Below are 26573 nucleotides of genomic sequence, written 5' to 3'. Positions count from 1 at the left end.
ACTCCAAAAGCGAGAAAAGCCGACAAAACCCGTTCGTTCAGAGACACCGTTGCCGTGGCCCTCATCGTGCTTGAGTTTTTCTGGTGAAAGTAGACCGATCGGATTTACAGTACCAACTAGAAAGTCCAGTTCCACCAACCGAGATGTCACAGGATCATGACAAGTAAGTGTTTTTAGTCACCACTGCAAGTCCAGCAGAACCAACGTGTTGAGCTCTAACAGTTTATTGAAGTTTGGTGCAAAATGACCAATGGATATTTTTTTAGGTGGTTTACCCGCGCAGGTGGATTCTAACGGAGTTTCCTGGACTGTGGGAAAGTTAACTTTTGTCCTGCCAGGCAAAACGAGTATGATCCAATCTCCTTATTTATTGTGCTTAGTGATTCAATCTCTATTTATCGTGTTTAGGATCCGTGTGAGCGCCGTTTGGGGTTCATAGCTACAAGCGCTGTTTCTCTGGTCGGGTTCCAGCCTGCACAGCACAGGTGTATATCTCGCCACCTGTCGTGCTAGTTCAGGCGCCTGTTCCGAGTAACGTTCTGCCAACCCGTGTGTTATTGATGGGCGGTTCATTATTTGATTTGGCTCACAGTTATGTGGTTAGACTTTATTTTGTTTGTCGAAGATATTCGTCTTAACCCCCCCCCCCATATTATTTTCCTAGTTGAGGTTTGAAATGTGTTATCTGATGCCCTAATCCATGGTTGTAATGGCATATCTAATCGAACATGGTACTTGAATCGAAAGAATATCATACTTTTTTGTAGGATTTTTATCTTTGCTCCAGAGTGATAATGTGTGAATGTATTTTGTCCGTTTTTGAGGGCAATGACAAGGAGACTGTTGACTCCAGTGAAATCGTACACCTTTTAGGCGTTGGCCCCTTTAGTCAGAGGAACAATGTAAGCAAGATTTTCTCCGTTGTGTTGTAGACACAGTCACTGGACGAATAATTCATGTTGACATAATTATTTAATTGATTGAGATAGTCAATACGAAAATATTGTATTAAGAAAATTGATTATAATATTCACAAATAGGCCCTTGTTAAAGAAAAATTATACAATGATAAAGACGGGCTTTTTCGTTTTCTTTTCTTAATCTCATAATTTTAAAACGTTTAATGTAGGCCTTACTGCATAGGCCAGCCTGTTTCACGCGATATCAAAATACGGTGTGAGGCACATGGGTTTCTCTCTCTTCAACCTTTCAGGAAAAACAATTTAGGCTGTTTTTATTCAGTATCTAATTTAATGATTTTTTCCACATTGAAAACTTTTAGCTATCCTCTTTTGTTTTACAGTGGATTACATATCATCCAATTTTTCTTGGGGGGTGGGGGAATGCGGTGAATAACGGATCTATCGGGTTGCAAATCCCTAACGCCCCAATTCGACATTTTGTGAATGAAACAATTAGATATTGGATTACTAATAATACGTTTGCCTTGACCATACCGAAAAAAATAATCTGCTGTAGCAACTATAGCTTGGAAACCATCCTTACATTCTGTTTGTGCCACTCTGGAGACGCTTTTGTGTGAATTGAGGACAGAAAATGTATATGTCTCTTATCACACACTAGCCTCTATAGCATTTTGTTTGTTCATTTAAGAGAGTAGATTTAAGGAATTAAACAAAACAAGGCGTGTCTTTATGTCTAAGATGTCATCATTGCTTGCACTTTAAATATTGTGCTAAAAATTAAACCTCAAAGGTTCTGTTTGTGATTCAGTTAAAAACAAAGGCAAACTATTTATTAAAACAGTATTTGTGTGATCATCATACACATGTATATAACATAGAATTACACCATGCCTGTTAACCTACATTCAAATCACTGAAATAATACAATCTAATTGTTCAATAATGTAGTGCTTGTGGGCTATGTAACACTCTCTCACATTCTATGCAATACATCTTGGTAAAAATTAATTATAGGTACCAAAAATGTTGTTATTGTAATAATGGACCCTTTCTCTAATACGTAGAATCACCAATCCTGTATGCTCACTCCTATGTTCTCAAGGTAGATAAAGTTTTGTTCCTTGTACGTAATCGACCATGACTGACTGACTGTCTGATACAGTACAGAGAGGATGACTGATTCTCTTTGGCATTGAGTCAGTTAAGGGCCTATGATTATGATGATGACGATGATTGTTCCAAACAGGTTCTTTAAAAATAAAACAACAACCCAGTCATATAAACTCTGGAATGTTGTACTAGATCCCTCCCTGGAGACAACAGACAGGTAACCAATAGGAAACACTTAACAGTAGACAGGTAACCAATAGGAAACGCTTAACAGCAGACAGGTAACCAATAGGTAGCCAATAGGAAACACTTAACAGCATACAGGTAACCATTAGTAAACGCTTAACAGCAGACAGGTAACCAATAGGTAGCCAATAGGAAACACTTAACTGAAGACAGGTAACCAATAGGAAACACTTAACAGTAGACAAGTAACCATTAGGAAACACTTAACAGCAGACAGATAACCATTAGGAAAAGCTTAACAGCAGACAGGTAACCAATAGGAAACACTTAACAGCAGACAGATAACCAATAGGAAACACTTAACAGCAGACAAGTAACCAATAGGAAACACTTAACAGCAGACAGGTAACCAATAGGAAACACTTAACAGCAGACAGGTAACCAATAGGAAACACTTAACAGCAGACAGGTAGAGCATCTTTTCTCTCACAGGTAGCTGAGATTTGTTGCACAATCGACTTTCTTGTACAACAGGTCAGGAAGATAAAGAGTGATGTTGTTGATATCTCCAACCTGTTCGTCGGTTGTGAACAATGCAGTGATTGTTGCTCTGACTGTCTGTTGATTTATGTGCTGTCAGTCTGGCCTATCCATCTGATGTGAGTGACTCCCTGTCTGAATCTGAAGTGAACCAGTTAGAGAAACAGGACCATATTAACTAAATATTTATAACTCAGTCCATCTTTTGTGTGTAGCTTATAATTATGCAGCTCCTGGTTTTGACATACACTATATCTAGCTAGCACATGTTACTTTCCTTCAAGAAATGTGTCACTGCACTCCTGCTAACATGTCTCTCTCTCTCTTTCTCTCTCTCTTTCTTTCTCTCTCTCTCTCTTTTTTTCTCTCCCTTCTCTGTCTCTTCTCCCTTCTCTTTCTCCCCCTCCCCAGTAAGAGGCCGGTCCTGTTGTTGCAGAATGAGCCCAGCTACGGTCAGCGTCGGCCCTACACCAACGAAGACGAGGCGTGGAAGTCGTTCCTGGAGAACCCCCTGACGGCCGCCACCAAGGCAATGATGAGCATCAACGGGGACGAGGACAGCGCCGCTGCCCTGGGCATGCTCTACGACTACTACAAGGTAACACAGGACCCAGGCTGGTCGACTACAGGCTGGTATGCCTGCTACAAGGTAACACAGGACCCAGGCTGGTCGACTACAGGCGGGTATGCCTGCTACAAGGTAACACAGGACCCAGGCTGGTCGACTACAGGCTGGTATGACTACTACAAGGTCACACAGGACCCAGGCTGGTCGACTACAGGCTGGTATGACTACTACAAGGTAACACAGGACCCAGGCTGGTCGACTACAGGCTGGTATGACTACTACAAGGTCACACAGGACCCAGGCTGGTCGACTACAGGCTGGTATGACTACTACAAGGTAACACAGGACCCAGGCTGGTCGACTACAGGCTGGTATGACTACTACAAGGTCACACAGGACCCAGGCTGGTCGACTACAGGCTGGTATGACTACTACAAGGTAACACAGGACCCAGGCTGGTCGACTACAGGCTGGTATGCCTGCTACAAGGTAACACAGGACCCAGGCTGGTCGAATACAGGCTGGTATGACTATTACAAGGTAACACAGGACCCAGGCTGGTCGAATACAGGCTGGTATGCCTGCTACAGGGTAACACAGGACCCAGGCTGGTCGAATACAGGCTGGTATGACTATTACAAGGTGGCCGAAAAAAACAAGAATCGGATGAGTTATTACTGATAGAGGAGCCATGTTCACTCACAGTTATTACTGATACAGGAGCCATGTTACTGATACAGGAGCCATGTTCACTCACAGTTATTACTGATACAGGAGCCATGTTCACCCACAGTTATTACTGATACAGGAGCCATGTTACTGATACAGGAGCCATGTTCACTCACAGTTATTACTGATACAGGAGCCATGTTCACTCACAGTTATTACTGATACAGGAGCCATGTTCACTCACAGTTATTACTGATACAGGAGCCATGTTCACTCACAGTTATTACTGATACAGGAGCCATGTTCACTCACAGTTATTACTGATACAGGAGCCATGTTCACTCACAGTTATTACTGATACAGGAGCCATGTTCACTCACAGTTATTACTGATACAGGAGCCATGTTCACCCACAGTCATTACTGATACAGGAGCCATGTTCACCCACAGTCATTACTGATATAGGAGCCATGTTCACTCACAGTTATTACTGATACAGGAGCCATGTTCACTCACAGTTATTACTGATACAGGAGCCATGTTCACTCACAGTTATTACTGATACAGGAGCCATGTTCACCCACAGTCATTACTGATACAGGAGCCATGTTTACCCACAGTCATTACTGATATAGGAGCCATGTTCACCCACAGGTGTTGCGACACTGTTCCACAACAATCCGAGCCATATAGATCGACAGCGTTGGAGAAACTAATTGAATGAGGTAGCTTTACTTCTTGCATCTGTGAAACAGCAAAAACTAGTAGTGTTGCCTATGTAGACATGCTTCTATTGGATGTGGTCAGACTCACAGCGGCTGTGTTTACCTTCCCATGCAGGTGCCCAGAGAGAAGAGAACAATATCCCAGACCAAGACAGAGTCAATGGGCTCTGATGTGGATCCCAACAAAAGGTCCATGTAGGTAGAACATCCCTTTACAAACCACTGGGGAGGGCAAATGTGCTGTGTGTGCATGTGTGCATTTATAGGAACTACTAGGAATTTAGAAGTGAGAGGAATACAGGTCCTCCACACACCTCACCACACCTCGCTACACCTTACCTTACCACACCTCACCACATCTCACCTCACTACACCTTACCTCACCTTGCCACACCTCACCTCACCACACCTCACTACACCTTACCTTACCACACCTCACCTCACTACACCTCACCACACCTCACTACACCTTACCTCACCTTGCCACACCACACCTCACCTCACCTCACCTTGCCACACCACACCACACCTCACCTCACCTCCACACACCTCACCACACCTCGCTACACCTTACCTCACCACACCTCACTACACCTTACCTCACCTTGCCACACCATACCTCACCTCACCTCACCGTTGGTTTGGTCCTTGTGATATTTCATCATAAACTTACATTTTACCTGCCGTGTTTTTTGTTTTTCTTCAGGCACTTGATGGCCCCCCTGCAGGAAGCTTCCGTGGCGTCAGTGGAGAGCAGGATCCAGTTCCTGAAGGGCCCCATCAACATCCTGCTGCCCAACCAGCTAACTGGCCAGGACAACAAGAGAGGGGTCCTTTTCCCCTCCCCGGACACCACTGTCACAGTCTCCATCGCCCCCAACTACCCCAACGTCAAGATGGAGGTGCCCTCCCACAGCTTCCACTGTGCCGAGTCCGACAGCCACACGGCAGAGTTCGCCAGGCAGCTCACACACAGCCAGTTCAGCCCTAGTACCCAGCCCCGTACCCCCGACTCCACCTTCCCAGAGACCTACAAGGATGGTTCCCAAGAGGTGTGGACACAACAACAGGAATCCAATAGCCTCTTCTCTAGTCTAAAACCCTCACCACCCTCCTCCACACCCCCTCTCTCAGATCTCTCTCTCCAGTCAGACAATAACCCTTTCACCTGAGCCTCTGCAGCTTACAACAGTGGGTCTCAGCCCTCCCTGTTTTTATTTGAACATTCCAAAATAGCAGACCAGTGTGTTATTATGCCATTGTCTGGCCCACACAATAAAGTGCTGTACTATTTCCCCCCTTCAATAGCCCAGGCCTTTATCTCTCCTCTCTCTCCATTTAACCTGGAGGGGGATTACCTTGGAAAGGGATAACCCAACACAACCCCCTTCACACGGGGAGAAGAGGAAGGAGTGAGGGGAGGAGAGAGGGAGGGTAGGATGGGAAGTGGTTTGTTTCCACTTCAGTGAGAGAGAGCAAGAGAGAGAGAGAGAGAGAGTGTAACATAGAAAAAGAATGGTAGAGATGCAGCGAGACAGTGTAAGAAAGAAAGAAACACTAAGAGAGAGAGAGAGAGAGAGAGAGGGCTCCCTATACTCCCTGTAACCCCTGAGAGCGCTAGCTACAACCCTTGCCATGGATGCTTGTCTAAATCCAGACCCTCTCTCCCCACTTCTCTGTCCTCTTTGTGTGCCACAGGTGTTCTCCTTCCCAGGGGATCTCCAGTTACGCATGGCCTCCATCTCGACAGAGGAATGCAGCGTGTTTGACACCGTGCCGGGGTAAGCCCTCCAGCCCGGCGCCTGCCCGCTGTCGCTCGCACCCCGCCATTCAGCCCCTGATAGGAGAATAACCTCATTCAGTCAGCAGATTCCCTCATGTTTAAAAGCTACAATGCCAAACGTAATGTTATCAGGGGCTCAGTGACACTACGAGGATTCGGGGTCACAATCTAACCAATGGGAAGGGACTGATGAGGGTGGTCTTATTCAAGGGGTGACATTTGCAATGTATTTCAGATGTGGAAAATATAGATCATCAATATTTGCATACGGTATTTTCATAAATACTGAAACACATCTAGATTGTTTAGAATAAAGATAGATACCAGATAAACATCAGCTGAATACTAGATACATCACTTTTTCCATCTCTAGGCCTTCTCTTTCCCTAGCCTGAAATCCAGGCCTGTTTTGTGCCAAACATATGACACGGAGTACAAGGAGTGGAATGTCAGCACAAAGCAGGTCTGGATTTCAGGCTACTCTTTCAAATACAAATGTAGCCTACTGTGGTTTTGTCACTAATATTTATTTCCTGATTAGGAATCATTTTGAGTACACCCTGGATGCTTCCAAGTCGCTGCGTCAGAAGACAGGTGACGGTACCATGACGTACCTGAACAAGGGCCAGTTCTACCCCATCAGCCTCAGGGAGATCGACAACAGCAAGCTGCGGCACCCCATCAGCAAAGTCAGGGTAAGACCACACCACCAAGCTAGTTAGTTGTTCTACAGTAGTTCATGGTCAATAACAGAAAACTTTTAGATTGGTCCTTGTCTGTAACTAAATATGTGCAGATAATTTGGCTAGGTCTCTCATGTTAAAGATACATTTTTTGACAGAATAAACAGAGAAATCTTAGGCTAGTTGGTAGCTATCATGCTAATAGTAGCTAATGTACTAACAAGTAGGAACTTGTTAAGTGGAATGTGTCAGTTAAGCTAGCATGATTGATGGCCCTGGGGTTGTGTGCACCATTTCAGAGTGTGGTGATGGTGGTGTTCGGAGAGGAGAAGTGCAGAGACGACCAGCTGAAGCACTGGAAGTACTGGCACTCCAGACAGCACACAGCCAAACAGAGGTGTCTTGATATTGGTAAGAGCCTATGTTACTGAAACCTACATGGAACACTAGTCCTCACAAACTCTTGAAGAAGATGCTACACCAAGACATGAAGCCTAGTTTACGGTGCAAAGCACAAGTTAGTACAAGTTTTCAACTGTTATTATCTAAAGCGAGGAAAGACAAAAAACTGTCTAAAACATGAGTTGATTTACCCTTTAAGATTGTTCATGAAGCTTAGATGTTTTATTTCCTCTGGGGAAATAACAGGTGCAAACTTCACATTACAAACGCTTATTAAATCAGGCCATAGTTTTTATGTCACATAAAGTCACCAGAAGTTCTGCCTGAATGGTTCCGAATACATTTCATCATATTTACCTGACACTCTTCTTACCATACCATCCTGCGCTGTCACGAGTCACTGTTGGTTCCTGAGTTGTTGTGCAACAGTCACCCTCCATCTCCTCCCCCGTGTCACATGCTGTCTCTGTCTCAGCTCAACTCTCATGACCTAGAAGGAGAAGCAGCCAGCTAGCCAAAGGAGCCAGGCAGACAGACCCACCCAATGAGCCAAAACCTCTATGCCACCTTAAATAAATAACTTAGTAGAAGATCTAGGATGATCACGTCCCTCTTGTCCATATACTCTTATTCTAAAAGGGAAAAATTATCCTGGATCTGATTGGTTGAACCTTAACAAATCTCTTTAGAATAATACACATGATTGGATGAAGGAGGGTGATAATTGTGGATATGAGACAAGGCCAGCTGTCCTCCTATTTACATTTACTTCACCACATTCCTAAATAAATTAATGTACTTTTTACTCCACACATTTTCCCTGACACCCAAAAGTACTCATTACATTTGGAATGCTTAGCACACAGAACAATTGTCAAATTCACGCACTTATCAAGAGAACATCCCTAGTCATCCCTACTGCCTCTGATCTGGCAGACTCTCTAAACACAAATGCTTAGTTTGTAAATGATGTGTGAGTGTTGGAGTGTGCCCCTGACTATCCGTAAAATGTGCTGTCTGGTTTGTTTCGTATAAAGAATTTTAAATTATTTATACTTTTACTTTTGATACTTAAGTATATTTTAGCAATTACATTTACATTTGAAACTTAAGTATTTTTAAAACCAAATACTTTTAGACTTTTACTCAAGTAGTATTTTACTGGATGACTTTTGCTTGAATCGTTTTCTATTAAGGTATCTATACTTTCACTTAAGTATGACAATTGGGTACTTTTTCCACCACTGCCTATTTGTTAATGATACCTGTGTCAACTGAGCTTCATGGTGGCTCCCTGTCGGGACAATACGGCAGCCTAATTCTCTGGAGGTAGACTGATCAATCTTACTCTGCACGCACATACTGTGAAAGGAGAACTTGGTTCTGCTTGACAGAGGAAAGTGTATTGTCTCACTTGCAGTCTGACTTTGATGGAAGGACTGTGGGCGAAAGGTGACCATTGAGACAACCTGCTTGCTTTCGATTAAAGTAGTCAGTCAGCAACGTGCCCTACTAAAACAGTGTGGTTTCTGGCATAGGGGTAGAGGCCTATTAAGGGACTTTGATGGGATTGGTCAGAACCTAAAGTTTGGAGGCAAGTGCCTCAATTTGGCATAGGGAAAACGTTTTCTGAAGATTTAGACTCATAGTACAGCAACGCAAGACTACGAGACCAATACCACGGAGCAAGCTTTTTAAGCCGCACCTTTTGAGGACAAAAAGCTTGTTTGTTTATCAAACATCTAAGATGTGGGATGAGACCTCACCAGGGTGGGAGCACATTCTCAATGGTTGTATCTGATACAAGCTACTGACCTTCACTTCATTCTTATGCAAGGCTTCTAAAACCTTTAATTCAGCCCAGTCCTAATAATGATAATAATAATACTAATAAAATAGCCTTCCACCTCTCCATAGTTAGCCACCGCCGCCCTTATCTTAGCACCCTCTCTTCATTGAATGTCTTATGTCAGTGCAAACTGTACTAACAGTCCATTATGTGTTTCATGGTTCCCAGCTGACTACAAAGAGAGCTTCAACACAATCAGCAACATTGAGGAGATCTCCTACAACGCCATCTCCTTCACCTGGGACATCAATGAGGAGGCCAAGGTGAGGTATAGGAAGCGTACCTTTTGGTATGAGGAATCAGAGAGAAAAGGTGAAGAGAGATGGAAAGATAGTTGTAAGCCTAGTTGTTTATCCCTAGAACACGTGATGATGCCAAGTGTTTCTGGAGGATTCGGGTCATCTGATCACAACTTCCTCATTAACATTCTGTGTAAATGTGGCTGAAGATTCTTCCAAAAATAGACTGCCTTCCCTTGCTCTGTAGGTTAGGGTGTGTTTTGGCCATCACAGAAAAGGTGTCAGGTGATGCAAACCAATTTGTCAGCAAGCGATCGTCACACGCTTTGTCCTTTGTTTTCTTCTAAATGCCTATTATGGAAAGTGGTCCTTCGAGTTTTGATCGAAAAATAAAGACATTTATTGTCCATTGGGGAGTAAGGGGAGTTTTCCCAGTGTTTTGGGTCCTTTGGTTGCTTAGAGACCATAGTGAATAGGTACATGTGTAGGTGTTTGTCTGCCGTCGAGGCCCCATTCTAAACTCGTTCTACGTCACACCAATTGCTGAGCTAAAGTGATGCACGTACAAGGGAGGCCTAAGGATCTAGGACTTGCCTACTGCCTAACAATGGGAGTTGGAATGAGGAAACGCGGCAGGGGGGCAGAACTGGATTTGACAGCTAGCAATGGAATCCCGTCCGACCGGATACGAGGTGACAGACATAATCCACCGTCCCTGACCAGTTTGTTGGGTTGTGAGGGATGGCGTCAACAGACAATCTCACAGACGCTTTAGCTTGCGCTTTATGTTCATGGGGTGCTATGACACTGCTACTGTTGACTGTTGTACTGTTAGCCTGGGATGCACAAACAGACTAACAGCTAGACAGTTCATCTATCCCTTCCATCTCCTTGCTCTTTGGTTTTCACTGAGACACACACACACACACACACACACACACACACACACACACACACACACACACACACACACACACACACACACACATGCATACATATAACCAGAGTGTGGATCTTCTCATCTCATGACCTGAGGCCTGTGTCCATAGGACCGAGGACTTCCATCCTTGTGTTTGTACTGTGTATAATCACCTGTGTCTGTTTGTTAGAACCACAGATGAGGCAGGTGTAAGGTGTCACACTAAGGATGGTTTTTTGTGTGTGTGTGTGTGTGTGTGTGTGTGTGTGTGTGTGTGTGTGTGTGTGCAAGATGCTTTACCTTCCCTCGCTGTGTCCCCTGATGATTTAATAACTTAGGCACACACAGTTTACTCAGAAGGAGGAAATGAAGCAAGGAAATGAAACAAGGCAGAGTAGGAGCAGCCTTTCTCAAATGTTGACGCGCTTTGGGCTTCTTGACAAAACACTCTGCAATGATCATGAGAATAGAGCATTATACGATGAGATCCTCTTTACTGAAGATGAGCAATTGCAAAAACGTTGAAATGCAACATACTTGCATCCGTAGCTCGTGAAACTATGTTGCACCATACATGACTTTACGTGAAGTTAGCAACATAGTTTCTTGCCACATTGGGTAACCAGCAGGCTATTTGATTAAACCAAGGATCTAATTTAGAAAACCAGTTACATTCTGCTTAAAATGAACTGCAAAAACTAGTTACTAAATAGTTACTAGGTGACTATTCCAAAAAATGAACAGTTCAGTCTAACTACATCAAATCTGTGCAACTTGCAGTAAAGGTTTTTCAGTATAGTGGTTATATGTTAAGTAAGCATATTGAAATAGTTATTTCTCTAGAAAGCGATCTATTGAAATAGCTTTCCGCAATCTTGTTTTAATGGTTGGCAGTAGAACTAAGAGTCAACATGTAATTACCACTCTCTGCCAAAAGAGGGAGACACACACCAGTTCAGTGAAGACGGCATGTACATAACAAGGAACCAGACAAAGAGATCCTTTGCGCCTGAGAATTCAGTGGGAATGCTCTTGAATAACTATGATCTAATTTACTGGGAATGGAACATCAGTTAATGACAAAGAATGGAATTAACATTTTACCCATTTGCATTATTATTATAATTTTATTTCAAAAATCTATTTTTTTTTTTAATCTAACCTTCATTTAACTAGGCAAGTCAGTTAAGAACAAATTATTATTTACAACGACGACCTACCCCGGCCAAACCCGGACGATGCAGGGCCAATTGTGCGCCGCTCTATGGGACTCCCAATCACGGCCGGATGTGATACAGCCTGGATACGAACCAGGGACTATAGTGACGCCTCTTACATTGAGATGCAGTGCCTATATTCTGTATCCAAAATATATAAACACGGTATATGCCTGAAGTGTAAGATACAATACACTGTGCACAATCACTATAATGTTTAACATAGAGGCAATGGAACACATCTCTTTTGTTAATGTATCAAACTCCCCCTCCTCCTCCTCCCTTCTGTCCGCCCCATCCTCCTATGAGCCAGTCAAGAACCACCTCCTATGTAATTCCAATTTGCATGTTATGTGTTGCTATGCACAGTTTTAATGTACCTGAATTACTCCACAAACAAAATTTTAAAAACAAAGTCATAAATCTTGCTCCTCCTCTTCCGCCTTCATCATCCTCTTCCTCCTCTTCCTCATTTTCCTTCTCCTCTTCCTCCTCCTCAGATCTTCATCTCGGTCAACTGTCTGAGCACAGACTTCTCTTCCCAGAAGGGTGTGAAAGGCCTACCCCTGAACCTGCAGATAGACACCTACAGCTACAACAACCGCAGCAACAAGCCCATCCACCGGGCCTTCTGCCAGATCAAGGTGTTCTGTGACAAGGGAGCTGAGAGGAAGATCAGAGACGAGGAGAAGAAGCAGTCCCGTAGGAAGGGCAAGAGCACCGACCTCAACACCAGTCTGGGATCATGTGAGTTCACACACACACACACACACACACACACACACACACACACACATACACACACACACACACACACACACATACACACACACACACACACACACAGTCAAAGCATGTGTATACGCGCACATTTTGTGCTATATTTTTTGTGATCACACACACACACGTCTATCTTGCAATGATGCACATCAACTAATCTCATTATTTGTCATTTTTGCCCCTCCATAGATGTGGACGTTAAAGTCCCTTTCCTTCAGAAGCGTAATGATGTCACAACCTTTAAGATGATGTCTGACTTTGAGACCCAGCCGGTTCTCTTTATCCCTGACATCCACTTCTCCATCTTCCAGCGCCATGTGAGTACCTGGCCCCTAAACACTGACATGTGGTCAGTTTTTCATTTGACCCTCTAAAGGTTAAGGTTAGGACTTGGGGAGGGTAAGCTGATCCTAGATCTGTGTCTAAGGGTCAGCATTATGGGCCAGGTCACGGAAGACAGGGTTATGCAGAGTATAGCTACCACATAAATCATGTTAATCAGCGGTACCTGTGACATTCAAACTGATATAAAAACACAGTTTGGTTTTCCTAGTATAGTGTAGTTGTGGTGATAAGGCTGTTATCAGATTCATTGGAACAAAATGATAAACCCCAACCCTTTTTGGAATGCATTCTGCAAAAACATAAAAAATAAAAAAATCAGTGTTTTTATCTATGTACACTACCTTTCAAAAGTTTGGGGTCACTTAGAAATGTCCTTGTTTTTGAAAGAAAAGAGAGACCCATTATCAGCAACCATGTGTTCCAATGGCACGTTGTGTTAGCTAATTTAAGTTAAAATTTTAAAAGGCTAACTGATCATTAGAAAACCCTTCCGCAATTATGTTAGCACAGTTGAAACTGTTGTCTGATTAAAGAAGCAATAAAACTGGCCTTCTTTAGACTAGTTGAGTATCTGGAGCATCAGCATTTGTGGGTTCAATTATAGGCTCAGAATGGCCAGAAACAAATAACTTTCTTCTGAAACTTGTCAGTCTATTCTTGTTCTGAGAAATGAAGGCTATTCCATGCGAGAAATTGCCAAGAAACTGAAGATCTCATACAACGCTGTGTACTACTCCCTTTGCAGAACAGCACAATATTCCATTGGAACAGAGGAGTGATGGTTGCTGATAATGGGCCCCTGTACGCCTATGTAGATATTCCATCAAAAATATAAATAAAATCTGCTGTTTCCAGCTACAATAGTCATTTACGACATCAACAATGTCTACACTGTATTTCTGATCAATGTGATGCTCTTTTAATGGACAAAAAAAGAATATTTAAAAAACAAGGACATTTCTAAGTGACCCCAAACTTTTGAACAGTAGTGTATATTTGCACAAGTGGTTAACAACAGCCATACATTTAGATGACATAGTATATTAAGATAATATACCGTACTTGGTGCTGATTCAATCATTAAAACCTTATCAAAGGGCATTTGAATGCAACTTCAACCAGCCTCTGACTACCAAAGAGTCCAGTCCACCCTCTCCGTGTCTCTTTCAGACTTCTAAAGAGCCACTCATTCTGGCAGTCCTTCACTAAATACCAGGAGTTCTTTAGAGAGTGGATATCCCTTAAGGCAATCTTACTTTGGGGTGTAGGGGCTTTTGCCTATTGTTAATAGATGAATTAGAGACCAAACCCTAGTGTTTGAAGTCTAAGCCCTGAACACCATTGATGTCCAGTGCGTTATGAGGGATCAGAGTTAAGACAGAAATTTCAGAAATGTTCCCAGAAATTACAGAAATCCTGGTTGAAATGGTTTATTTTGGAACTCTACATTTATTTTATTTTATTACCTTTATTTAACTAGGCAAGTCAGTTAAGAACAAATTCTTATTTTCAATGGGTTAACTGCCTGTTCAGGGGCAGAACAACAGATTGGTACCTTGTCAACTCAAGGATTGAACTTGCAACCTTTCAGTTACTAGTCCAACGCTCTAACCACTAGGCTACCCTGCCGCCCAACAGCGATGTGCTATGTCTATGCCATGTTATGACCTTGTATAGCCCGCCCAGCACTCCTCATGACAGTCATTCCTCTCCAGCTGGTTGGGCCAGGTGACGGGTCATTCCTCTCCAGCTGGTTGGGCCAGGTGACGGGTCAATCCTCTCCAGCTGGTTGGGCCAGGTGACGGGTCAATCCTCTCCAGCTGGTTGGGCCAGGTGACGGGTCATTCCTCTCCAGCTGGTTGGGCCAGGTGACTGGTCATTCCTCTCCAGCTGGTTGGGCCAGGTGACTGGTCATTCCTCTCCAGCTGGTTGGGCCAGGTGACTGGTCATTCCTCTCCAGCTGGTTGGGCCAGGTGACTGGTCCCAAACCCCCACACTCTGTCAGTCGCCGCCTGCAGAGTGGTGTTCTCTGGGATGTATATATGATCACCAGCAGCTCAAGCAGCTCTTTCTGTTTTCAAGACCTATTAGAAAGAACGGACTAGTCGACTGGTGCCTGGCCAATGTCAGTGTAACTTTGTCACTATGAGATCAGATGGTTTGTCCCAAATGGCACCCTATTTACTATGTAGTGCAGTACACTACTGTTGACCATAGCCCTATGGGCCTCAGTCAAAAGTAGTGCATCTATTTCATATATAGTGCACTACTTTTGACAAGGGCCAAGAAGTAGTGCACTATATAGGGAGCCATTTCAGACACAACCATATCATTTGTTTTTACCTTTATTTAACTAGTCTAGTCAGTTAAGAACAAATTCTTATTTTCAACGACAGCCTAGGAACAGTGGGTTAACTGCCTGTTCAGGGGCAGAACAACAGATTTGTACCTTGTCAGCTCTGGGATTTGATCTTGCAACCTTTCAGTTACTAGTCCAACACTCTAACCACCAGGCTAACTTGGTCACACCTTATGTGGTTCCTGGCTGGTAAACAGTTTCAACTCCTACTCAGGACAAGGTGCAGGTCAAGGTGACTAAAACATACAGTGTAGACCTGCCAATTGGACAGGATACTGTAATCATGTAATATCATGGGATCGGGGGTTGGTTATATAACCTGGGAGGTTCCAGTGCCATATGATAGGTGGAGATGTCCTTGGGATAGATCCAAAGGTTTCTAGGTGTGTGAGTCAAATTATCTTACACGGTGCTTCAACAAATCCAAACATGTTTGGAATCACTCTCATATGCGTGAATATCTCATCATTTCAATATCATTGATTATGGAAGCCCAGTGGTTTCTTAATACGGCACCTAATGCAGTATGTCTAGAGTAGACTGCACCTGTTGCACTTGTGACTTGGCTTGATGCGAAGGGGACAGGAGACAGAGGGGAGTGTAGCACACGTCTGTCTACGTGTGGTATGTCAGGTCTCTCTCTCCATTCCCCAACAACACACCTCTTCCTGGCACTAGCAGTGCTCCTAGCCACCCCTGGACTCTGAACCCTCCTTGGCTTAGCAGTGTGATATCACATGGCCCTCAGGGTGGTTGCTGGAAGCCTAGAGTGAAATATTTTCCCTAGACTTGGAAGATGGGTAGACAGTTGTTTTAATTCATCCCTGTGGCTCTGTAGAAAGTTAACTTTGACTGCCCCCTGTTGGCCACAGTGGCACCAGGGTCCGTTCATGAGGTTTGCGTATTTGAAAATATTATTGCTACAGAAAACGAACATGAGTGTTTCACATTGGACAAGTCCAGGTAGTCCCTCCCTGTTTCAGTCCATTTGGTGCATAATGAACATGACCCAGCTGAGCTGACTGAGTTCTCTGGTTTCTGGGCCACATGGCGTTGCTGACATGCAGGGTGGACTGAGCTGAAAATAAACCTTTACTGTTTACCATTCTGATCCAGCCTGGAAGGAAAGTGTTTATTTTTACACACGATTGGCATACAATGGCAACCCAGTAAATCTCTAGCCCTCCTATCAGTTAGTGATTAGCAGGGGGACTTGGTTTTCTCTGAGAATTGACTATTGATTTGGCCTGGTCCAGGTGTTTAGTACATGCTCCTTAACTACATAGTGGAGTAGTACACACTAACAACCTGGACCAGAGCTAATATTGATTATTCATTCCACAATTCCTCCTAAAATATGGACACTGCTTAGTTACAACACACGACTGCACTCTGTTACCTGTGAATGTGTTTAGTATTGATAAGACAATCAATGAAGGTATGGAAACCATGTTGGAAGGCAAGTGGGCCAATTAAATGTATCCTTTCAACCAGGTCAGAGGGCGAGTGGGCCAATTAAATGTATCCTTCTAACCAGGTCAGAGGGCGAGTGGGCCAATTAAATGTATCCTTCTAACCAGGTCAGAGGGCGAGTGGGCCAATTAAATGTATCCTTCTAATCAGGTCAGAGGGCGAGTGGGCCAATTGAATGTATCCTTCTAACCAGGTCAGAGGGCGAGTGGGCCAATTAAATGTATCCTTCTAACCAGGTTGCACTTATCTTGTGCTGCAAGAATGGCCTTTAGGATTTATGAATCGAAAGTGTTACTCAAAATAATCTGAACTGCTTATTACAGTAATAAATTAAAGCATGCTCTCATGTTGAGGGGAAAATATTTAAATCATATCCAAAACACTGTCATCAGTTTTGATTTAAGAGGTCCCTTAGGATTGTTGACACGGCCCACAAAGAATAGACCTGTTCCATATTAGATCAAATGACCTCTTTCATATGAATGACTGTGTTTTTTCACCCTTAACCCATATCATTCCCTCCCCTCATTCTCTGTTCTCTTTCTCCCTCTTCACCCTCTTTCTCCCTCTTCACCCTCTTTCTCCCTCTTCTCTCTCTTTCTCCCTCCATTCTCTCTCTTTCTCCATGCAGCCCTTCTCACAAGAAGATGGAGAGGAAAGGTGAGTTCCTGGAAACATTGACTTCACGCTAATTAGTTTTATTGGACAAGTAGATGGAAAAGGGCTGGAGTAAATAAAGTATGGCCACTCATATGGTAGCTGTTCGACCGAGACAACCTTTAGCTCTTCCAGTTTCCACCTTCAGCTCTTCCAGTTTCCACCTTCAGCTCTTCCAGTGTCAACCTTTAGCTCTTCCAGTGTCAACCTTTAGCTCTTCCAGTGTCAACCTTTAGCTCTTCCAGTTTCCACCTTTAGCTCTTTCAGTTTCCACCTTTAGCTCTTTCAGTTTCCAGCTTTAGCTCTTTCAGTTTCCACCTTTAGCTCTTTCAGTTTCCACCTTTAGCTCCTCCAGTTTCCACCTTTAGCTCTTTCAGTTTCCACCTTTAGCTCCTCCAGTTTCCACCTTTAGCTCTTCCAGTTTCCACCTTTAGCTCTTTCAGTTTCCACCTTTAGCTCTTCCAGTTTCCACCTTTAGCTCGTCCAGCTTCCACCTTTAGCTCGTCCAGTTTCCACCTTTAGCTCGTCCAGTTTCAACCTTTAGCTTTTCCAGTGTCAATCTTTATCTCTTCCAGTTTCCACCTTTAGCTCATCCAGTTTCCACCTTTAGCTCATCCAGTTTCCACCTTTAGCTCTTCCAGTTTCAACCTTTAGCTCTTTCAGTTTCAACCTTTAGCTCTTCCAGTTTCCACCTTTAGCTCTTCCAGTTTCCACCTTTAGCTCTTCCAGTTTCAACCTTTAGCTCTTTCAGTTTCAACCTTTAGCTCTTTCAGTTTCAACCTTTAGCTCTTCCAGTTTCCACCTTTAGTTCTTCCAGTTTCAACCTTTATCTCTTCCAGTTTCCACCTTTAGCTCTTCCAGTTTCCACCTTTAGCTCTTCCAGTGTCAACCTTTATCTCTTCCAGTTTCCACCTTTAGTTCTTCCAGTTTTCACCTTTAGCTCTTCCAGTTTCCACCTTTAGCTCGTCCAGCTTCCACCTTTAGCTCGTCCAGTTTCCACCTTTAGCTCGTCCAGTTTCAACCTTTAGCTTTTCCAGTGTCAATCTTTATCTCTTCCAGTTTCCACCTTTAGCTCATCCAGTTTCCACCTTTAGCTCATCCAGTTTCCACCTTTAGCTCTTCCAGTTTCAACCTTTAGCTCTTTCAGTTTCAACCTTTAGCTCTTCCAGTTTCCACCTTTAGCTCTTCCAGTTTCCACCTTTAGCTCTTCCAGTTTCAACCTTTAGCTCTTTCAGTTTCAACCTTTAGCTCTTTCAGTTTCAACCTTTAGCTCTTCCAGTTTCCACCTTTAGCTCTTCCAGTTTCCACCTTTAGCTCTTCCAGTTTCAACCTTTAGCTCTTCCAGTTTCCACCTTTAGCTCTTCCAGTTTCAACCTTTAGCTACACCAGTTACTTCTAAGAAAGACCCTGAGAGCTGTTTGTGTCATGGTCTATTACATAGTTGTTAGGGTTGTTAGAGTGGTTGTTAGGGTGGCTGTTAGGGTGGTTGTTAGAGTGGTTGTTAGGGTTGTTAGGGTGGTTGTTAGGGTTGTTAGGGTGGTTGTTAGGGTTGTTAGGTTGGTTGTTAGGGTTGTTAGGGCCTTCCTGCTATTTCTCTGGGAGAGGGCCTCATAGGCTTAACTGGAGTGTGTGTGTGTGTGTGTGTGTGTGTGTGTGTGTGTGTGTGTGTGTGTGTGTGCATACGTGAGTGTCTGTGTGAGTGCATAAGCGCTCTAAACCAATCTGTCGTGTGTGTCCATTGCAGTTCGGGCATGAAGAGATCGCTCTACGCCGAGGATGAGTTTGGTTCACCTTCCAATAAGCTGGCCAGAATGGACAAGCCCAAGAAAGGTATGACGTGTGTGTGTGCCCGCCCCGCCCATGCGCTGTGTATACACTACTGATAAGGTCACTGTCTAACACGAAACCAGAGAGATGGCTAGGTATGGAGAGGGAGGAGTATGTGTGTTATGGCTTGCCTTGAAGGCCACCAACACCCCATCACACACAAATCAAATCAAATGTATTTATATAGCCCTTCGTACATCAGATGATATCTCAAAGTGCTGTACAGAAACCCAGCCTAAAACCCCAAACAGCAAGCAATGCAGGTGTAGAAGCACGGTGGCTAGGAAAAACTCCCTAGAAAGGCCAAAACCTAGGAAGAAACCTAGAGAGGAACCAGGCTATGAGGGGTGGCCAGTCCTCTTCTGGCTGTGCCGGGTGGAGATTATAACAGAACATGGCCAAGATGTTCAAATGTTCATAAATGACCAGCATGGTCAAATAATAGGTCTGGGACAGGTAGCATGTCCGGTGAACAAGTCAAGATTCCATAGCCGCAGGCAGAACAGTTGAAACTGGAGTAGCAGTACGGCCAGGTGGACTGGGGACAGCAAGGAGTCATCATGCTAGGTAGTCCTGAGGCATGGTCCTAGGGCTCAGGTCTTCCGAGAGAGAGAAAGAAAGAGAGAAAGAGAGAATTAGAGAGTGCATACTTAAATTCACACAGGACACCTGATAAGACAGGAGAAGTACTCCAGATATAATAAACTGACCCTAGCCCCTCGACACATAAAATACTGCAGCATAAATACAGCCGGTTGTGATACAGCCTGGCTCGAACCAGGGTGTCTGTAGTAACGTCAGAAACCGTCTCAGGAAAGCTCATCTCCGTTCTCGTTGTCCTCACCAGGGTCTTGACCTGACTGCAGTTTAGCGTCGTAACCGACTTCAGTGGATAAATGCTCACCTTCCATGGCCACTGGCACGCTGTAGCAGTTTGCTCTTCACGGATGAATCTGGGTTTCCACTGTACCCGGCAGATGCCAGACCACATGTATGGCATCGTGTGGGCGAGCAGTTTGCTGATGTCAACGTTGTGAACAGAGTGCCCCATGGTGGCAGTGGGGTTATGGTATGGGCAGGCATAAGCAATTAACACAATTTCATTTCATAGATGGCAATTTGATTGTTGGCATGCTCTGGATCGACATGTACGACAGTGTTCCAGTTCCCGCCGATAACCAACAACTTCACACAGCCATTGAAGAGCAGTGGGACAACATTACACAGGCCAAAATCAACAGCCTGATCAACTCTATGCAAAGGAGATGTCTCGCTGCATGAAGCAAATGGTAGTCACACCAGATACTGACTGGTTCTGATCCAAGCCCCTGGGGTATCTGTGATCAACAGACGCATATCTGTATTCCCATGTGAAATCAATAGATTAGGGCCTCATGAATTTATTTCCATTGACTGATTTTCTTTATGAACTGTAACTCAGTAGCCTACCGGTTAAGAACGTTGGGTCAGTAACCGAAAGGTTACTTGTTCGAATCCCAGAGCTGACTAGGTGAAAAATCTGACCATGTACCTTTGAGCAAGGCACTAAACCCTAGTTGCTCTGGATAAGAGCGTCTGCTAAAATTGTGTTTATATTGCAGCAGTGTGCATGTGTGTGTCACTATGCTGTGTCAGGTATTGGCCACATGAGACTGGGACATAGTGAGATGCTCAGATGTCCAAACCCACATCAAGGGCTTCACCACTGTTAGTTTCAGCAGAAAAGATATCTGACATTGCCAAGTTAATGTGTGTGTGTGTGTGTGTGTGTGTGTGATCAATATGTCTCACTGCACGCCTCCTCTCTCCTGTGTAGTTCTGCTGTACGTGCGTAGGGAGACAGAGGAGGTGTTTGATGCGGTCATGCTGAAGAACCCAACAATGAACGGGCTGGTGGAAGCAGTAAGTTCTTACTGAAATATGAACAGGAAATTAACACTGCCAGACATATGGTGTCCGTTATGGGAGGCTGGTCCCATTGCATCCCTCCAGTGACACGGTGGGTGGCACTGTTTGTGACACGGCCCACTCTGCCACACAGACTCCTCTATCCTGCAATTACCCATGTCCACTATCTTTCTCTCTCAGCTTGATGCTAATTCAAGTAGAGGGACAGACTGAGAGAGTGAAAGAGAATGAGAAAGGAGGACAGAGGCATTACCATGTGTAGGGTCTCCGCTTCTCCGTATAGTCATTCAGCCTTCCCATCACGTGGGGGTGCTGTGGTTCTGATCAGGGGGGTCTGTCTGTCTGGCTTAGTGCATTAAGACAAAGGGGACAGAGGACATCCCTGAGGACAACATGGGCTGTGGCTGTGGGGAAACTAGACATGGGTCTCCAACCGCCTCCGTAACAGGCCAAATGAGTCATGACAGGACTGGACCTTGCCTCTCAACAGGCCAAATGAGTCGTGACAGGACTGGACCTGGCCTCTCAACAGGCCAAATGAGTCATGACAGGACTGGACCTTGCCTCTCAACAAACCAAATGAGTCATGACAGGACGGGACCTGGCCTCTCATCAGGCCAAATGAGTCATGACAGGACTGGACCTGGCCTCTCAACAGGCCAAATTAGTCGTGTCAGGACTGGACCTGGCCTCTCAACAGGCCAAATGAGTCATGACAGGACTGGACCTGGCCTCTCAACAGGCCAAATGAGTCATGACAGGACTGGAACTGGCCTCTCAACAGACCAAATGAGTCATGACAGGACTGGGCCTGGCCTCTCAACAGGCCAAATGAGTCATGACAGGACTGGACCTGGCCTCTCAACAGGCCAAATGAGTCATGACAGGACTGGACCTGACCTCTCAACAGGCCAAATGAGTCGTGACAGGACTGGACCTGGCCTCTCAACAGGCCAAATGAGTCATGACAGGACTGGACCTGGCCTCTCAACAGGCCAAATGAGTCATGACAGGACTGGACCTGGCCTCTCAACAGGCCAAATGAGTCATGACAGGACTGAACCTGGCCTCTTAGTTTCTCTGGGAGGGAAGTGTGAAGAGCTGGGGAGAAAATGTGGGCAAAGATACCGCACACCTCTCTTTTCTTTCCGGGTTGAATTCAGATTGTGTTTAATGTCTGCCATTCGACCTGAGTAATTGTTAGAGTGGTGTATTGTATATTTCATTTCCATTCTCTTCTTTCAAAAGAGAGACTACTGTATTACAAGCCTTTGTTGCTCCACTTCTTCTAGATATCTGAGAAATACAACGTGCCGCTCCAGAAAGTGGGGAAAGTCTACAAGAAATGCAAGAAAGGGTAAGTTGTTCTCATCAACGGTAAATCTATTTACCATGATTTAAGAATTCTACAACAAGTAAAAGTTATATTTGTGAAGAATCAGGCCTTTTATGTATTTTACACAACATAAGACTCTGGCCATAGAAATGTAATGATTTTATTTTATTACTGTGATACTGACATTTCTATCTGTCCCTCTGTTAGGATTCTAGTCAACATGGATGACAACATCATCAAACACTATTCCAACGAAGACACCTTCCAGATCTCTATGGAGGAGCTAGGGGGCATTTATAAACTCACCCTGACTGAAATCTGATTGGCCCAAAGGGAGGGGTGGGGAGTGATTGACATTATCACCGCTCAGTCCGCAAAGAGTGTGGCGATAGGGCAGCTTGTAAAGTTGTTGTAAATGTAAAGACTCTTAGTTTACAGATACACATGGCATTGGCCCAGGCATCAAAAATGGACAGAATGTCTCAGACATTAGCTGTATCTACAGTCCACTAGCCTGGTCCCAGATCTGTTGTTAGGCTTACCAATGATCATCACATTGTTTTGAGACAGCATAGACAGATCTGGGACCAGGTTTAAACTGTCCACCTGTCTGAGAGTCTGTGTTCTTCTTTATTTGTGATGTCACTAATCCAAGTTACAAAGCCACTGCTCTTATGCCACGATGACATTCTGTTGATGGCTTGATGTAGACTTTTCATACTTTTTTGATACTTTTGTATTTAAGAATTGAGTCTGACAAGAAGTCCTCTTAGCTATGTCTTATAGGTATGCTGAGGCCATTTGAGAATCTTTGTTTATTTGTGTGGCGTGTCTCTCAGTATCTTTGTGTTGTATATGGTATAAGTGAAAGCATCAGTCTAATAGTGCATTGCTTTTGGCATTAGCGTCATAGTGATCTGGAGATGCATGCAATCGTTTAGCCTGGTCCTCGATCTGTTTGGTCTGTCTTGCCAATTCATGTGGGGATTGTCAAGCCAGACAAGGCAAGACAGTGAAAACACAACTATCCTTATGCCTCAGGCTGCATTATATCTGCCCCCTTGGAAAGGGTTGTCACTAGTTACCACAGCCACAAAGTCCAAATTGGCTATATTGTAAAATTAATGAAAACTAAAATGCAGCTTTTTGGTCTTAATTTAAGGTTAGGGTTAGGAATAAGGTTAGCTTTGTGGTTAGGGTTAGGAATAAGGTTAGCTGTGTGGTTAGGGTTAAGGTTACGGTTCGGGTAAGGTTTAAAATCAGATTTTAAAGAAGAGAAATTGTAGAAATAGCCTGGGTTTAGCCATAACTATGACTATGTGGTAACTAGTGACGAACCTCGGAATGCCATAGTACTGAAGACAGATCTTAATCTATTAAATTAGGATATCTGTTAGGATATCTATTAGGATATTTCGCACACAAGGTGAGTGCAAACGCGTATTGTAAATAGAGAGGATGGATTGGCCTGGTTGGCTTACTCACTGTATTGATACTAAACATCCTGGCAGTATTTAGTATGTATGTAATGTACACACTACCACAGTCTGGCAGTTAGTATGATATAATCTGTGTTTGTTGCTACTGTATGTGTGTTTTGAGAATGAGCATGTAATGTATGTGTGTGTCATATGGATTCTGGATAGAAGGGAGAGCAGACATTTTCCCTCATACTGCTTTAGCATATGGCCTCTTCATAAGTATTACATGTCAAAAAATTGTAATAAGATACAAATGTATCAACCCTTCTGTCACTCAGCTATGGTGTGAATAGGATTCAGACCACAGGAGGCTGCTGAGGGGAGGACGGCTCATAATAATGGCCAGAACAGAGCAAATGGAATGACATCGAACAACTGGAAACGTTTAATGTATTTGATACCATTCTACTGATTCCACTCCAGTCAATACCATGAGCTTGTTCTCCCCAGTTAAGGTGCCACCAACCTCCTGTGATTGACTATTAGTCTATTAGTACAAAGGAAGTGCAATAAGGCAGTCATTGAAGCTCAAACACATTCAGATGGACAGATTTTCCCTTTATTTTCATACACATATCAGACACAGTAACAGTGTGATAACATGACATTTGTGTCCATTTGAAAAATGTGGGGGACATTGTTTTCCTTGTGTACCTTCACAGCTCCTCTTTGCACCAGAGTAGCAAAGTGATGCTCCAGCGCTTATGTATAATGTCAGCCAGTAGTTTTAAAAGTAGTGCTCACCAGCCAAAACCTGTTCCCGGATATTGTCCACTATGTTATCCGTTTCGCATGATAAGTTACGCCCTGCAACAATAACAAAATGCTTTAAAATGTTTTATTCATATGATATGTTAAGTGGTTAATATCCCGGATTGTATCTTTAATGTCTATATATTTATTATGAGAATGGGAAAAAGGGTATTTTTTACCATATACACTGAACAAAAATATAAATGCAACATGCAACGTGTTGGTTTTCATGAGCTGAAATAAAAGATCCCAGATATTTTCCATATGCACAAAAAGCTTATTCCTCTAAAATGTTTTGCACAAATTTGTTTACATCCCTGTGAGTGAGCATTTCTATTTTGCCAAGATAATCCATCCACCTGACAGGTGTGGCATATCAAGGAGCTGATTAAACAGCATGATCATTACACAGGTGCATCTTGTGCTGGGGACAATTAAAGACCACTCTAAAATGTGCAGTTTTATCACACAATAAAATGCCACAGATGTCTCAAGTTTTGAGGGAGCGTGCAATTGGCATGCTGACTGCAAGAATGTCCACCAGAGCTGTTGCCAGATAATTGAATGTTCATTTCTCTACCATAAGCCGCCTCCAACGTATTTCTAGAGAATTTGGCAGGACACCAAACAGGCCTCACAACCGCAGACCACGTGTATGGCTTCGTGTGGGCGAGCGGTTTGCTAATGTCAACGTTGTGAACAGAGTGCCCCATGGTGCGGTTATGGTATGGGCAGGCATAAGCTATGGATAACAAACACATATGCATTTTATCAATGGCAATTTGAATGCACAGAGATACTGTACCGAGATCCTGAGGCCCGTTGTCGTACCATTCATCCGCCGTCATGACATCATTTTTCAGCATGATATTGTACAGCCCCATGTCACAAGGATCAGTACACAATTCCTGGAAGCTGAAAATGTCCCAGTTATTCCATGGCCTGCATACTTACCAGACATGTCACCCATTGAGCATGTTTGGGATGCTCAGGATCGTCATGTACGTTCCAGTTCCCGCCAATATCCAGCAACTTAGCCCAGCCACTCCACAGGCTACAATCAACAGCCTGATCAACTCTGTGTGAAGGAGATGTGTCGCGCTGCATGAGGCAAATGGTGGTCACACCAGATACTGACTGGTTTTCTGATCCACACCCCTACCTTTTTTTATGTATCTGTGACCAACAGATGCATATCTGTATTCCCAGTCATGTGAAATCCATAGATTAGGGAGTAATGAATTTTCCAATTGAGTGATTTCCTTATATGAACTGTAACTCAGTAAAATTATTTAAATTGTTGCCTGTTGCATTTATATTTTTGTTCAGTATATATACTGTATACATTGAGTGTACAAAACATTATGAACACGTGCTCGTTCCATGACAGACTAACCAGGTGAATCCAGGTGAAAGCTATGATCCACTTTAAATCAGTGTAGATGAAGGGGAATAGACAGGTTAAAGAATGATTTTTAAGCCTTGAGACAATTGAGACATGGGTTTTGTGTGTGCCATTCAGAGGGTTAAATGGGCAAGGCAAAAGATTAGTGCCTTTGAACGGGGTATGGTAATAGGTGCCAGGCGCACCGATTTGTGCCAAGAAGTGCAACCGTTTCCTGTGTGTATCAAGAATGGTCCACCACCCAAAGGACATCCAGCCAACTTCACACAACCGTCAGAAGCATTGAAGTCAACATGGGCCAACATGCCTGAAAAACGCTTTTGACACCTTGTAGAGTCCATGCCTAAGGGAGGGGGGGCATAACGCAATATCAGGAAGGTGTTCTTAATATTTTATATATATATATATATATACACAGTATATATATATATAT

The 26573-nt window shown here is 43.8% G+C and overlaps 1 protein-coding gene across 1 annotated transcript; it reads left to right on the top strand.

Annotated features, from left to right (window-relative positions):
* On the top strand, positions 1-25010 carry LOC139375361 (grainyhead-like protein 1 homolog). Its single transcript, XM_071117073.1, has 15 exons — positions 1-163; positions 3174-3360; positions 4840-4919; positions 5431-5776; positions 6423-6505; positions 7049-7202; positions 7490-7601; positions 9610-9704; positions 12317-12563; positions 12786-12913; positions 17405-17433; positions 19175-19260; positions 21074-21159; positions 22458-22522; positions 22709-25010. Exons 1-15 carry the CDS (start codon positions 144-146, stop codon positions 22821-22823), a joined length of 1833 nt encoding a protein of 610 aa, XP_070973174.1. The 5' UTR covers positions 1-143; the 3' UTR covers positions 22824-25010.
* Positions 25011-26573: the final 1563 nt, after the last annotated feature.

Source organism: Oncorhynchus clarkii, chromosome 19 (assembly GCF_045791955.1).
Source record: "Oncorhynchus clarkii lewisi isolate Uvic-CL-2024 chromosome 19, UVic_Ocla_1.0, whole genome shotgun sequence".
In the NCBI taxonomy this organism is placed as follows: Eukaryota; Metazoa; Chordata; class Actinopteri; order Salmoniformes; family Salmonidae; genus Oncorhynchus; species Oncorhynchus clarkii.
This window is presented reverse-complemented; position numbering and strand designations above follow the sequence as displayed.

What these genes read in the sequence shown, in the direction of transcription:
- LOC139375361 (XM_071117073.1), top strand. Translation starts at nt 144, where the DNA reads ATGTCACAGGATCATGACAA. An exon ending in ATGTCACAGGATCATGACAA is followed by an intron (nt 164 to 3,173) that starts GTAAGTGTTTTT and finishes CCCCCTCCCCAG; the next exon opens with TAAGAGGCCGGTCCTGTTGT. An exon ending in ACCCCATCAGCAAAGTCAGG is followed by an intron (nt 7,203 to 7,489) that starts GTAAGACCACAC and finishes GCACCATTTCAG; the next exon opens with AGTGTGGTGATGGTGGTGTT.